This window comes from Salvelinus alpinus, unplaced genomic scaffold (assembly GCF_045679555.1).
Source record: "Salvelinus alpinus unplaced genomic scaffold, SLU_Salpinus.1 scaffold_40, whole genome shotgun sequence".
NCBI classification, from domain to species: Eukaryota; Metazoa; Chordata; class Actinopteri; order Salmoniformes; family Salmonidae; genus Salvelinus; species Salvelinus alpinus.
Genome location: NW_027255981.1, coordinates 307,288 through 321,524, shown reverse-complemented (window position 1 = coordinate 321,524; position 14,237 = coordinate 307,288). Strand labels below are relative to the sequence as shown.

Here is a 14,237-nt window from a genome sequence, read left to right as displayed (position 1 = left end):
TTTCCCGTGTTTGTAGAAAAAAAGAGGAGGAAGGGAAGCGCTGCTAAGGGACACAATAGTAGATTTTGGTAGACAGAAGGTGCTCTTTGCTAAAAGGGGTAAATTGGTTATCAAAAAAAAAGGAGGACCAAGGCACTCTTCATATAATTAATTAAAATGCCTTTATTTGTATGGCATGTTCAATGGAAACAAAGTTTTAAAAATCCGACGCGTTTCGGCTGCATGGCCTTCGTCAGGGAGTACAAAGAAATGATAATACAATGTCCTCTTTTGTACAGCTTTATCCAATCATCCCTAATTTGAAGAGGGAGTGGTTACAACATTGATTGGACAACACCTAGCAAGCAATACTATACACATTAAAAAGTTAAATACTGTAGATGTGTTATCAAAAAATTTAACTCCAAGCTAGAAGCATCAGAATGCCTAGAAAGGTAGGTCTAACCTTAAATATGACTGGGCAAAGTGCCAAGAATAGGAAAGCAATCTATTCCATAGTACACTAGAACACAGCAAACATGGACAACAACAGTTTAAACATGGCTGAGGGCAATAGAGCAAAATGTCCACTAGATGACAGAAAATGGACCTGTCATGACCCTACAGGGAAAGTGTGAAATCCATATCTTAATTTAAACCAGGGTACTTAGTGGCCTGTAGTTTGTAAATCCATATCTTCAGTTCAACCAGGGTTCTTAGTGGCCTGTAGTTTGTAAATCCATATCTTCAGTTCAACCAGGGTTCTTAGTGGCCTGTAGTTTGTAAATCCATATCTTCAGTTCAACCAGGGTTCTTAGTGGCCTGTAGTTTGTAAATCCCAAAACTTTCCCTTTGGTTTAGCTATTTAAGACGGCCCCCTTTCCTAATTGAGGCCGGAACCTGATCAATACCTATAGCTTGTAGGGAGGCCATGGTGTAAGGACTTCTAGTGCCTTGCCATGGGATGGTCTTCATTGCCTACCCCGTATGGCGTACTTGTGTTCCGCTAAGCGGTCTTGAAGGCGTCTCTTTGTCCGTCCAATGTAGAACACCTTGCGCTGTGGACATTCCAATCTGTAGATGACATGAGTGGTTTTACAGTTAATGAAATGCTTGACGTGATACTCCATTTTAGAAACAAAATACTTTTTCTTTGCAATATTTCTGCAATGGTTGCACTGGTTGCATTTAAGAGCCCTTGGGTTTATGGTCCGGACAATTTTTTTGAGAGTCAGCAGGAAGATAACTGTGGACTAATTTGTCATTTAGGGTAGGACATCTCTTAAAGCTTATGACTGGTGGCTCTGGGAAGACTTGGCGTAGTAGCGTATCGCTTTCGATGATTCCGCGATTATTTTTTATGATTATTTTAATGTGCTCTGCTTCAGCGCTGTATTTTGTAACAAAGTACACTCTCTTGGATGTATCACGAGGCACTCCCAATCACGACAAGTTCTCTGTCAAGTCGTCTGACCCTTATACCTGCATCTTTCAGGACCTCAACGCTGTAGCCCCGATTCAAGAAGCGATTCTCCAATTCAGCAGATTTGATACTGTAGTCTGTTTCCTGATCGCAAATTCTGCGGACTCTTTGGAATTGGCCATATGGAATGTTTTCTTTTAGCCTTTTGGGGTGAAAGCTGTCTACCCTCAGAATGGTATTCTCATCTGTAGGCTTCCTAAAGATTGATGTGTGCAAACAACCTTTGTCATCTTTACTGATGTCAAGGTCCAAAAAATTAATGTTATCCTTGCTGTACTCCATAGTTAGTTTGATGTTAGGGTTAATTCTGTTAAGGTATTGGTGGAAGGAAATAAGTTCATCTTCTGAGTCGTACCAGAACAGGCAAACATCATCAATATATTGCGTCCCCACCACATAATCCAGTCAAAGAACTGGTTATTAGAAGGATCCAAAATGAAGTCATTTTCCCATTTACCCAAGTACAAACCAGCGTAGGAAGGGCTGTAGGAATGCTTCCATGGCACATCCTTTGACTTGTTTAAAAATACGGTCCTGTAAGACAAAGATGTTTTTTTAAGAGTCCATTTAGTCAGTGAGACAATGAATTCTGTAGGAGGCATTTCAGTCTCAGGCCGGGTACTCAAGAAATGGTGCATACCTGCCAATCCTTGATCATGTTCAATGGTGGTGTATAGAGACTCCACGTCCATGGTGACTAAAAAGGAAGCTGTACCTATATTGCTCAATCCCTTAATTTTGTTCAGAACATCTGTGGTATCTTGAAGATAGGCTGGGAGTGATGGCAGAAAAAGCTTAATGAAGTAATCAATGTACTTAGAGATGGGTTCTGTCAGACTTTCATTACCACTAATGACTGGTCTGCCTGGGGGATTTTCAAGATTTTGTGGACTTTTGGAAGAAGGTAAAAAGAAGCCATATGCCGGACTGCCATTGAAAATAAATTTGAACTCTGAAATGTAGCCATTCTCCTTAGCTTCTGTGAGGATCCCTTTCAATTCAGTTTTTAGGTCCTCTGTAGGGTTGAAGGTAAGAGATTGGTAGAATTCGTCATTGTCTAATTGATGGTAGGCTTCTGTCACATATTTGTCTTTCCTCCACACTACTGTAGCGCCAGCTTTGTCTGCTTTTTTTTAACCCCAATCCATCCAATTTTGGACAATGATTGAACTGTATCCCTCTCTGTCTGAGTTTCCCGTGTTTATCAAGAATGGTCCACCACCCAAACGACATCCAGCCAACTTGACACAACTGTGGGAAGCATTGCAGTCAACATGGGCCAGCATCCCTGTGGAATGCTTTCGACACCTTGTAGAGTCCATGCACCGACAAATTGAGGCTGTTCTGAGGGCAAAAGGGGGTTTAACGCAATAGTAGGAAGGTGTTCCTAATGTTTTGTACACTCAGTGCAACAATAAGCCTCCCACTGGGCACAGACAACATCTATTCCACGTTGGTTCAACATCATTTCATTGAAATTACGTGGAAAGAACGTTGATTCAATCAGTGTGTGCCCAGTGGGCTCCATTATGGAACATTTTGAAGACAATTAAACAGAATGAATTTTGACAATACTAATATCAGAAGGGCCATCATCATCATATCACATTTAGCCCTGCCTTCTGTAATAATCTGACCTTTTTGGCTCGTGATATCAGGGCCAACTACGAAGTCCGGACTGTCCGTTCTTAATAAGCCTGCGACGAGCGCATTGGGAATTGTTATGATGACGTATCGTCACTACTGTGATTGCGTTCCATACTTAGAAAGCAAGGAAATAATAGATACAGAGTCAGTGAAAGGTGGTGGTTCATTTGACCAGATCCAAACCACGGCTTGAATAATACAGAAACTTTTCTTTCAGCACTGTGGACAGCAACCCAGCCGACCCACGGTGATTGTTGATGCATGTGAGTCTATTGCATTGTGCAATATATACAACCTGATTTACTTAAAGAAATACAAGACGGCGTATTTTAATTTAATTTAGTTTAAATGTTAAGCTTAACAGCAATGATAAAGTAATTGTCTCAATGGTGATCAAGAAGGAGAAAAATACAATGCTATTATTCTGTCTCTGCATGTGCAGAGCGTTATGGCACAGACGAACAGCTTTCATCGACTTTTTTTGATGGCACTATGCAGTATGCTGTGTACCAGGACCATGAGTCTACCTGCTGTCGCCGCATACTCAGTCAGGTAACGGTATTTTATGATTTTGTTCTGACTTCTGTTCTGAGATACTCTTACTGATCATTTAAAGAAAAGCTGACTTGAAAAGCATCTTGTTACAGTCGCTGATAGATAGACACATTTGCTATATGGTTACATGGTTATCATAAACAAGCTATCTGACTGTCGGTACTAAAACAATGTTTAAATGATTCTGGTCTTGCTAAATTATTCTGATTGGAAATTGTTGGTGCGTATTAAATATAGTGTATGTTTAGATTCATTTCTGCCATCCGAAGGGAACTTTTAAGAAGAAACTCAAAAGAAAAACGTTATCACATAAAACATTTGGTGAATTCGACTATGTAGCAATTGAGAAATTAAATAATAATGTAATTGGTCAATTATGTATATTGAATTTCATGTGACGATGGACTCACTTATTGCTTCCATTCTATAGGTCAGGGACTGTTGAGACAGATGGAAAGGGTGACTGGGAGCAGAGTCTGTCAATAAATGACATGGAAACCCTTAAACTTCTCTATGATATAATTGCAAGGTAATGGTCACATTCACTTAGTTACATGGTTTGTGATGAAATCAGTCCCTCACTTATGTTTCTCAGCACAGAATCGAATGAAATTGGTTCCTCCTATGGATTTTAATGCACGTCTGTCATACAGGTATCTGTTGATATCTGTTTTCTGATGGGCCAAGTCTGTATTACAATAAAAAATGTAATGTGTTGTGTTGTTAGCCAATGATAATAATAAGGCAACATTGACCTCACATCAGGGTCCACCAACATATTCAGGTTCCCACAGTTTAACTTTTGCACACTAAATAGTGGATACCACCTGATGAGGCTAAAGTTCTTAGCAGTAAATGTCGAACGTCCTAAAGTGCCCGTCACCAGCAATTAATACTTTGTGACTATGACATTTTGCTGAATAATCTGCTCTTGACATCCTGTCTGCAACAATCAAAAGTTAATTCATGTAACTATTGACACTTAACAGAATTTGTCCTGAATCTCAATCTGAAAGCATTTTATTAATCTTTTTTTTTTAGACCAAAAAGACACGCAGATGGTCTCTTCACAAGTGGCTACAGCAAACTTTTAGGTCAGCTTTCGGCCAAGGACTACCTTGAATCCTTGATTGCAAAGCGAGTCAGGTACAACTTTCATATGGTAACCATAAATTGTGCTCTGAGGGACTCTAATTTATCTTGGTCTATACCTCTATTTCTAACATTCATTATGTAGTCAATCAGTACGTTAAATTTCAAATAGGGACGCCGGGGCAGCGCTAAGGTAGGTTGCCCGAAATCAACACCCATGGTGTGAATTGAAGTTTTACAGCTGAGAAGTTCATAGAAGTTTATCATAACAATGTCGCATTTGCGATCCTGCCAGTTCATCCTGGCGATTGAATCACTCTACCGATGTAATACCACCACAATTTGGCTTGACTGACTCGTCAAATGTGTTTATGAGGCCTTAGTAGTATGTGAGGTACTATGTTTGACACGTTATATCTCACTTATATTGCCACATTTCTCTTATTACCGCAACATGATTTGGATTAAAGAACGTTACAATGGGTCGTAACTCAATGTTATATTAATGTCGAAGATTCCCTATTTGTGTTTTTAGCAACCATGCCATGGTTCCCCCAAAAAGTATCTAGTGCTGCCTCAAATCTCCCAGTAGTCAATCAGAAGGGCCTTCGGGGGGAAATGATTCCTGTGTAGTGACCATCGGTTGGTCCTTGTGGTAATGCCCAAGTTGCAGTTCCCCTTAAACTGAATATTTTGAGTCCTTATGGATTGGAATCTCCATGAATATGGCAGAGATCCCTGAAACAATGCCCTGTGCAGGTCCGTACTGCCCGGTCAGAAGTGGCACCAAACTTACGCATGGTTGCATATTTTCAGAGATCACATAGAGCCCCGAGTTGATTATCATGACCATACTGCGATTATATTTTAACACACACAACTCACGCAAATTTGCCCGGTAGAAATGTGTTCAACATTCACTGAAGTTGCTAGGAAGTTTACTACTACAGCTACAGTAAAGTGTAGTAACAGAATAAATAGACTTGGTGACTAACCAAACCACTTGTCCTCCTTAATATTAGCTAGCTAACTATTTATAAAAATGGAATTCAACAATGCCAATAGTGTTTTCAATTTGGCTTGAAAGATCAACTGAAATATGGAACACGTAAGAATGTTGGTTTCGCCACTTGGCATCATTCTATCAGCTATAGTTACAGCACAGACCATACTCTGCAGCAAATACCTGTTAACAGTTCCATCTGAATTATTAGTGCACCCTCCAAGAAATAATGCATATCCTAGAATGTCCTTCAAGCCGATCAGAAATTAGTAGAATTCTTAGCTAATGTTTTTGTTTAGCAAACAGGTAAAAAGAACGACTAATGTGTCGCTGAAACTACTTCATTGCCGTTGGTTATTGCCGTGCATTACTGAGAAATAATGCACACTCTATAATGCTCTTCAAGTCAATCAGAAACTAGTATTCAATAATGCCATAGTATTAATGTTTCAACAACAATTCATAAAGTCTTGTATATCATGGTACAACAATATGTAAACCAGTGAACAAGTAAAACTTGCTTTGAGAAGATGTTATTGTAATAATTTTTTGTTGACTAATTATATTTTCATCTGTAGTAATGACCTCCTGGAGGACCAGTTGCCAGTAAAACACCAGTCAGACACTGTGTTTACAGACAACTACAGTCGCTATGGAAAACAGATGGCCATCAAGAAATACTTGAAATCAGCGCTGTCAAACAAGAGGAGGTAGGAACCAGGACAGGCCTAGTTTTTTAACATAAAAGACTGGACAATATAATTTAAACAGTGTATTTATTTTACCTTTATTTAACCTTTATTTAACTAGGCAAGTCAGTTAAGAACAAATTCTTATTTTCAATGACGGCCTAGGAACAGTGGGTTAACTGCCTTGTTCAGGGGCAGAACGACAGATTTGGGGGATTTGAACTTGCAACCTTTCGGTTACTAGCCCAATGCTCTAACCACTATGCTACCCTGCCGCCCCAAAGCCTGAATGTATAAAGCCTGAATGTAGGTCCAATGTCTATTAAAACTAATTTGTTCTCCAAAACAAATTGAATACTGATGGTTTTACTTTTTGAATTCTAGCTTGGAGGAACCTACTATTCCAGAATTATCCATTAGGAGCGAGCCTTCCTCACAGCAAACCAATGAAGACATCTCAATTCATGAACTCCTCAATAGTCTTTCATTGGTACAGTAGGTCCTGCTTGGATATTAGCATGTTAGTTTCATGCGTTTTTAACTGATGTACAGTACAACGTTTTTATGCTAATTTCTAACAAAACAATTGTGAGTTATTGGTATTTTAAGATACTGTATATTAGCCTCAGTTGATGTACTTTAAATATTCATGAATTATTAATAATATGATACTCAGTTGATATGGTCCCCAATTTCTGTGATTTTTCTGACACAGGGAGACAGGCTGACATCATACACACATCATGCTATTGTGTTTTTATATTATGATGCAAACATTTCTGTTCTTTTTTTCAGACCCTCTAAGGAATATCTTCTAAAGTGAACAAACGGCAAAGCCAGACCAAATTATATTTGACCATTATTATATGTCATGTCATGTAATGTAATTTTTGTTTTAAATCGTTATTTTGCCTCGTGGTACATTTCATGAAATAGCTGTGTAGCTGAGTGATAATCCCAAAAACATGGATGCATCTTCATGGGAGTATTGCAAACTCAACGCATCCTAAATGATTTGACAGTAAAGCATCATCTTTTGCCGATACACTGGAGATTTGCAATGTTGTTTAAATGCATTCACCAGTATTATAATACATAGTACACATGCCAAATAATGTGTTATGCATTACATTTTATTTATGTATCCAGTATTATGTATTTACTTGTCAGTGTTGCAATGTGTGAAACTACAGACATTCTTAATACATTGAGATAACAACGGAGATGGGTGTGTTCAGAAATCTCAGCCTGAGCACAGAAAGGAGTTAAGGAGAGTCGTTTGAAAACATTTGAGTGAGGACGATACAGACTAAAACTCTTAGTAGGTGGCACTGCGGATTTATTTATTCTATTGTAGCATCAGAATAGTCTATTGTTATTTCAAGAAAAAATTATAATAACATGGATGTTTGTTTTTGTGTCAATAAAATGTACGTTTAAGACGGTCAATATTCACCCCTTTCTGCTTCCGTTGGATTTTTCCCCCCAAACTGCAACCCCGTGGGATTTCCCGGTAATAACAATGTTAAATGTTACTATACCCTGGCTGCATCGAACTCATTTGACTTGCCTGCGGGAGGATTTCTGTCACCGCTCGCCAATGGTAACAGGTCTCCGACCCTAGTCGATCCTAGTTGACCCTAGTCGACCCTAGTGTTGATCTAGCATCAGGACCCCCTAGGGCCCTGGTTTTATCATTTGCTCTTATTTGAATTCTGGCGACCAAACAGAACACAAGTGTCAACATGATTATATTCAGAATTTGGTCCAAGGGCAAAGCTGGCGGGATAAGTCACCAAAATGGCATGAGTGTGTCACAGCATCCCGCTGGATGATTCACATTCCTGGAAGAGGGTAATATATATCACTGAGCAGCACACTGACATTTTGTGATGGTGGGCTGAGTGGTGGTGACCAGGACGTGGTGGTTGGCACAACATGGAGGAGTAAAAGGACCCAGGGTTTGACAACAAGCAGGCTTGGCCTATAGGTAGTCCATATGAGAGGCACACTGCATCAATTTAAAAGTATAGATAATGATTATCTGGACATCCAGATTTAAAGATCTGTTTGCCACAAGTTTCTGTTTGCACTCTCAGAAATAAAGGGTTAGATTTGTTATTAAAGGGTTACACACTCTTGTCACTGGATTGGTCAGTGGCAAACCGTGGCTATTGGACCTGTGGGGAAAATAACCTTCCAACACATTGTACCGAACCCAAAAAATCGAGAAAAACAACAACAAAAATTGCATCACTTAATGCACCCAACTGAATCGAACAAGCCTGAGCCACCCCATTGGGGTAAAACAAGTTGAATCAACATTGTTTACACGACATTTGAACCACAAAAAATATATGTGATGACGTTGAATCAACACGGAAAACGAATTGGATTTACAAAATTCATCAACATAAGGGCATTTCATTTTCTTTCTTTTTTTACACAACTTAACCTAAATCCAATGACGTGATTTTTGGGGGGATTTCATGTTGAATTCACATTTTTTGACAACTCAACCAAATATAAAATCAAAACTAGACGTTGAACTGACGGGATGCCTAATGCCATCACTATCACACAATCACCAAAAGCGACAACAGTGACACATCAAAGAATGTGTGTGACAGGCTCATGATGCCGAAAGGACTGCGACCTTAATATTCAGCACACTCCATGTAATGTAGTATACTGTAGGAGAGCACACTTTTTGTATAACATATACGGCCGATATTCTTGGACATCAGGCTAAGCATTCCCCAATCAAAATGTACAATTATTACAATCCATTGCATACATATTTTTCACGTTCATCACACAAAGCAACCGGTGATCTAAAGTTTAACTGCAACAATGTTTCACACGCATAATAATTTGAAAGTTAATCTTGAGTTGGGCGAAGCTAACAAATTAGGGACAACATCCTCTTCAATAAAACCTGCTGCAGCCGCTGTAAACTAGCCTACATCTAGCTAGCTAGACCTTGGGGAAACTACTGCTCGCTATTGCGCAGTGACCTGTCAGCCTTAGAGAAGGCAGAAGTTTCCATAAATTCTACCTTGTATCACCCATTCAATGGCGAGAGATTGTTGCACAAGCATCCATTCACATGATACAGATTGTACAACCCAACAACCCAGGTTGCCCAGATTGTTGAAAAAAAGCCTATTCAATGGTCCACATTCACTCACTAATGTTAAACAAGCATATGCAGTACGACCAAAAGCAGGACAACTGAAAATAAAGTGTGCACTAGCGACTACTACTTCCTCTTACTTACAAAATAAACAAGAGGTAAGCCACATTGTAGGTAATGTCAACAGTTATAATATTAAAGATGTATCGTATGCCAAAACATTATAATGTGTCTCTTATCATTTTTATATTTTTTTGAAACTGGTCTGGTTTTAAAGTTGCCGCCATGCCGCACACGCCTTTATGGGTAATGTATTATTTGGGTTAAAATCTATTACAAGTTCCTTTTTAGCTTGTAAAGCACTTTGAACTGCTGCATAAACAAGATAATTATTACTATTGTTATTATTATTACTCCCTAGTAGCAGTGGTATCAGTAGCAGTAACGTTAGTAGTAGCCTTTGATCATGAAAGCCAAGTCAACAAACAGATTACCGGCAATTTCGAATCCCACCGCACCTTCTCCGCTATGCACCTCAGCCACGCTCAAGGTCCTAAACGATATCTTAACCGCCATCGATAAGAAACAATACTGTGCAGCCGTATTCATTGACGTGGCCAAGGCTTTTGACTGTCAATCACCACATCCTCATCGGCAGACTCAATAGCCTTGGTTTCTCAAATGATTGCCTCGCCTGGTTCACCAACTACTTCTCTGATAGAGTTCAGTGTGTCAAATCGGAGGGCCTGTTGTCCGGGCCTCTGGCAGTCTCTATGGGGGTGCCACAGGGTTCAATTCTTGGGCCGACTCTCTTCTCTGTATACATCAATGATGTCGCTCTTGCTGCTGGTGAGTCTCTGATCCACCTCTACGCAGACGACACCATTCTGTATACTTCTGGCCCTTCTTTGGACACTGTGTTAACAACCCTCCAGACGAGCTTCAATGCCATACAACTCTCCTTCCGTGGCCTCCAACTGCTCTTAAATACAAGTAAAACTAAATGCATGCTCTTCAACCAATCGCTGCCTGCACCTGCCCGCCCGTCCAGCATCACCACTCTGGACGGTTCTGACTTAGAATATGTGGACAACAACAAATACCTAGGTGTCTGGTTAGACTGTAAACTCTCCTTCCAGACTCACATCAAACATCTCCAATCCAAAGTCAAATCTAGAATTGGCTTCCTATTTCGCAACAAAGCATCCTTCACTCATGCTGCCAAACATACCCTCGTAAAACTGACCATCCTACCAATCCTCGACTTTGGCGATGTCATTGTCGTGTCTTTGGCTATGCCGGATTAAGTGTTATGACATGCTATTCTATAAAATACTTTCTCCGTAATTAATATTACCTGATTGAGCTAATCATGTAAATGTTTGGGATAGACCCCCCTTTTCTCAATTTCCGCCTGAAAACATACCCTAATCTAACTGCTTGTAGCTCAGGCCTAGAAGGAAGGATATGCATATTCTTGGTATCATTTGAAAGGAAACACTCTGAAGTTTGTGTAAATGTGAATTGAATGTAGGAGAATATAACACAATAGATCTGGTAGAAGAAAATACAAGGAAATCAACAGACGTTTTTTGTTCTTTTACTGTTGTTGCATCTTTAAAATCAACAAGGGCCAAACATTCAGTTATGATACTGGGGATCATTTCAAATCAGAACATAAGTAGGCAACAGTATTTGACCAAAGTTTCAGATAGATACCTTCAGGAATGAGTGAGGTACATGCCATTGAGCATGAAGTCACCCAGGTGTCCCTCACAAGTTTCCCAAATGTACCCAAGTGGCCGAATTGGTACAATGATACAAATAACTATATACAAAATACAAAACAATTATTCTAACATACCCCAAAACATATATATTTGAAAAATTCAAGAAAAAAAAAATGAATATTTCAACAACAAAAAAACCATAAGACCATAAAAAAAAGAACAAGGGTAACTATTTACACTTCAATGTTCAATCATGTGAAGACTCTCAGTCCTCTACACAATGTTGCACTCCTGATGCCATAGCCCATAGCAGTCTCTCTCTGGTGTGAAACAGAGGGTCACAGCACAGGTGGTGCAGGTGACAGGGGACTTCTTATGGCACAGGGCACAACGAAGCCGCCCTACTGAGCCCCTTTTTCCCTTAGGCACATTCCTGCCTGCAATGATGAATTTCAGCATGTGCGTACCACTGGTTGGAGCAGAAGGGACAGAGGTAGAGGGGACAGAAGGTGCTACAGTGTTCTTGCTGTAGTTAGCAAGCTCCTGGATGAGCAGCTCCCTGAAGGCTAGCTGTGAGATGGGGGGCTGTCCACAGTTCTTGGCCATTTCCTTCTGGAGGATGAAGGAATTCACCACAGCAATGTCAATAAAATGATAAAACAAAGTCTTGTACCATTTCATGGTCTTGTGAAGAACATTGTAGTGTCCTATCAGCGCATCCGATAGGTCTACACCTCCCATGCTCTTATTGTAATCCTTCACAGCAGCTGGAATGGGGACATTTTTGGCGGTCCAAGCGCCTGTAGGACCTTTCAAACGTCAAACAACGTGATCCCCACCGAAGGACTTGTGAATAGTGGAGCACATGACTACTTCTCTGGTGTCCATCCACTTCACAAAGAGCAGGCCATCTTCACGGATCCATCTCATGGTACCCCGCTCAGGCATGTCGTTCACCCTGGTTTTTGGAAAGCCCACTCTGTTGGTCCGAATGGTGCCACAGGCCCACATCTCCAGCTTCCTCAGGTCTGTGAACAGGGTAGGGCTTGTGTAGAAGTTGTCTACAAATAGTTTGTAGCCCTTCCCTAGCAGCTGGAAATCTAATAACTGCATCACAGAGTCATAACTGAGTCCCTTACCGTTCGCACAACTGTTCTTCCCCTCATAGACAAAAAAATTGCACGTGTATCCACACGCAGAATCGGCCAAAACAAACAGTTTGTAACCCCATTTTGTCGGTTTGTTACGCATGTACTGTTTTAGGCCAATTCTGGCCTTTGAGGCTACCATTCTCTCATCTATGGAAAGGTTCTGGGCGGGCTGAAAATAAGTCTTGCATGCCTCAACGATATCGTGGTAGAGAGGTTTAATCTTCCAGAGCTTATCAAACGCTGCCGTGCCTCGTTTCGTCTCGTTGTCCTTATCAACTTCTGGGTCACTGATGTAAAGCGCCCGTGAAATTGTCAGAAACCTTTTGCAAGACATGACCGTTGAGGGGAAAGGCAGTTGATAGAGTGGTGCAGTTTTCCAGTAGTCTTTCAGGGTTTTCAACTTCACCAGCCCCATGTAGATGACCATAGAAAGGTAGCAAAACAGATCTGAAATGGAAATGGCCTTCCATGTCTCTGTCTTGCCTTCCTGCTTCTTAGCGCCGTACTTATTCGTGTTCATCACCAGGGTATCAACAACTGCCGAGGTGAATAACAACTGGAAAAGTTGCATGGGGCTGTATTTGGAAGTTAGGTCCAATTGAGGGCCTACTGGGCGTTTTGGTCGGAAAAGTGGAGGTGGTGGGGCCACATCCTCCTCCAGAACAGAGTGCCAACAGTCCTCCTCCGCTCTGGCAGGTTCCACGCTGGACGCTCTGGACGGTTCCACGCTGCCCTTCCTCCGCTTCTTTGCCGCCGGCTTACCACCCCTTGATGGCCGGGCGGGGGTAGGTGTGGTGCCGGAAACAGCAGGGGTCCAGCTGGATGGACCAGCTTCAGTGGGGGATTTGCACCTTGGCTCCCAATCAGAATCGCTGGGACTGTGAAATAAAGACACAGACACATATTATATATACAATAAGTGACTATGGTGAGGTGTTGTCCATTCCATTTTAGATATAAAATACATGTAAACAATTAGGTAATAATTATACAGACACAGACATACACCCACAATGTAGAGCAATATGTACTTTCTACATTTCAATATACTTGTGTACTTTATATTTCATGTCCTAGTCATATTTTTATATAAGGCAAATAAAATACAAATATCTCAAACAACTCAAATGAATAATATTTGATATTATTAATTTCAAACAACGTTACTCACCGATCCAAAACTGCGTCTTCCCCGTAGAGGAACATCTCCTCAAATTCAGAATCAAAGGATTCATTCTCACTTGATTCATTTTGGTGTTCACTTTCACTATCTCTATCTATTTCGTCAATTATATCGTGTAGGTCCGTGTATTTAGTCTTCGTCTTCGATTTGACTGATTTATTTGCCATTATTCTGCTCTGGAAATGCTCTAAAAAAAACTGAAATGCTGCGCGTAACCTGCGTGGCTGCTTCTTGTAGAATTTTCAATGGCGAATAGCTGTGTGTACGCATGAGTTTCCAACAAAGGCTATTCTTCCCGGGTCGAACCATTACATGTTCCCATTTACCTCAGTTCATTGGCTATCCACCCAGCTAGATTTCAAGAAGATCAGTGGTCATTGGTCCGAAATACAGTCAATCAACGAAGAACAAGTCATTTCATTGGCGCGTAATGAGGTCGTTGTTTGGTGTGTTCAAATCAGTTCCTTTCGGTCAATATGTCCCGGGAAAAGAACCATGAAGTTTGGTTGTTTTACTAACTAACAGAGGATTGCAATGAAACCGAACATGACTGGATAAACGTCCGTTTAGAGTGAGTAATTACAATGAA

The 14,237-nt window shown here is 40.6% G+C and overlaps 1 protein-coding gene across 1 annotated transcript; it reads left to right on the top strand.

The window, feature by feature from the left end:
• The first annotated feature begins 3,229 nt into the window (after positions 1-3,229).
• vipb (vasoactive intestinal peptide b) lies at positions 3,230-7,903 on the top strand. Its single transcript, XM_071388405.1, has 7 exons — positions 3,230-3,372; positions 3,552-3,661; positions 4,095-4,193; positions 4,706-4,810; positions 6,338-6,469; positions 6,833-6,938; positions 7,244-7,903. The coding sequence occupies exons 1-7, from the start codon at positions 3,367-3,369 to the stop codon at positions 7,250-7,252; spliced, it is 567 nt and encodes a 188-aa protein (XP_071244506.1). The 5' UTR covers positions 3,230-3,366; the 3' UTR covers positions 7,253-7,903.
• The last annotated feature ends 6,334 nt before the right edge of the window (positions 7,904-14,237 follow it).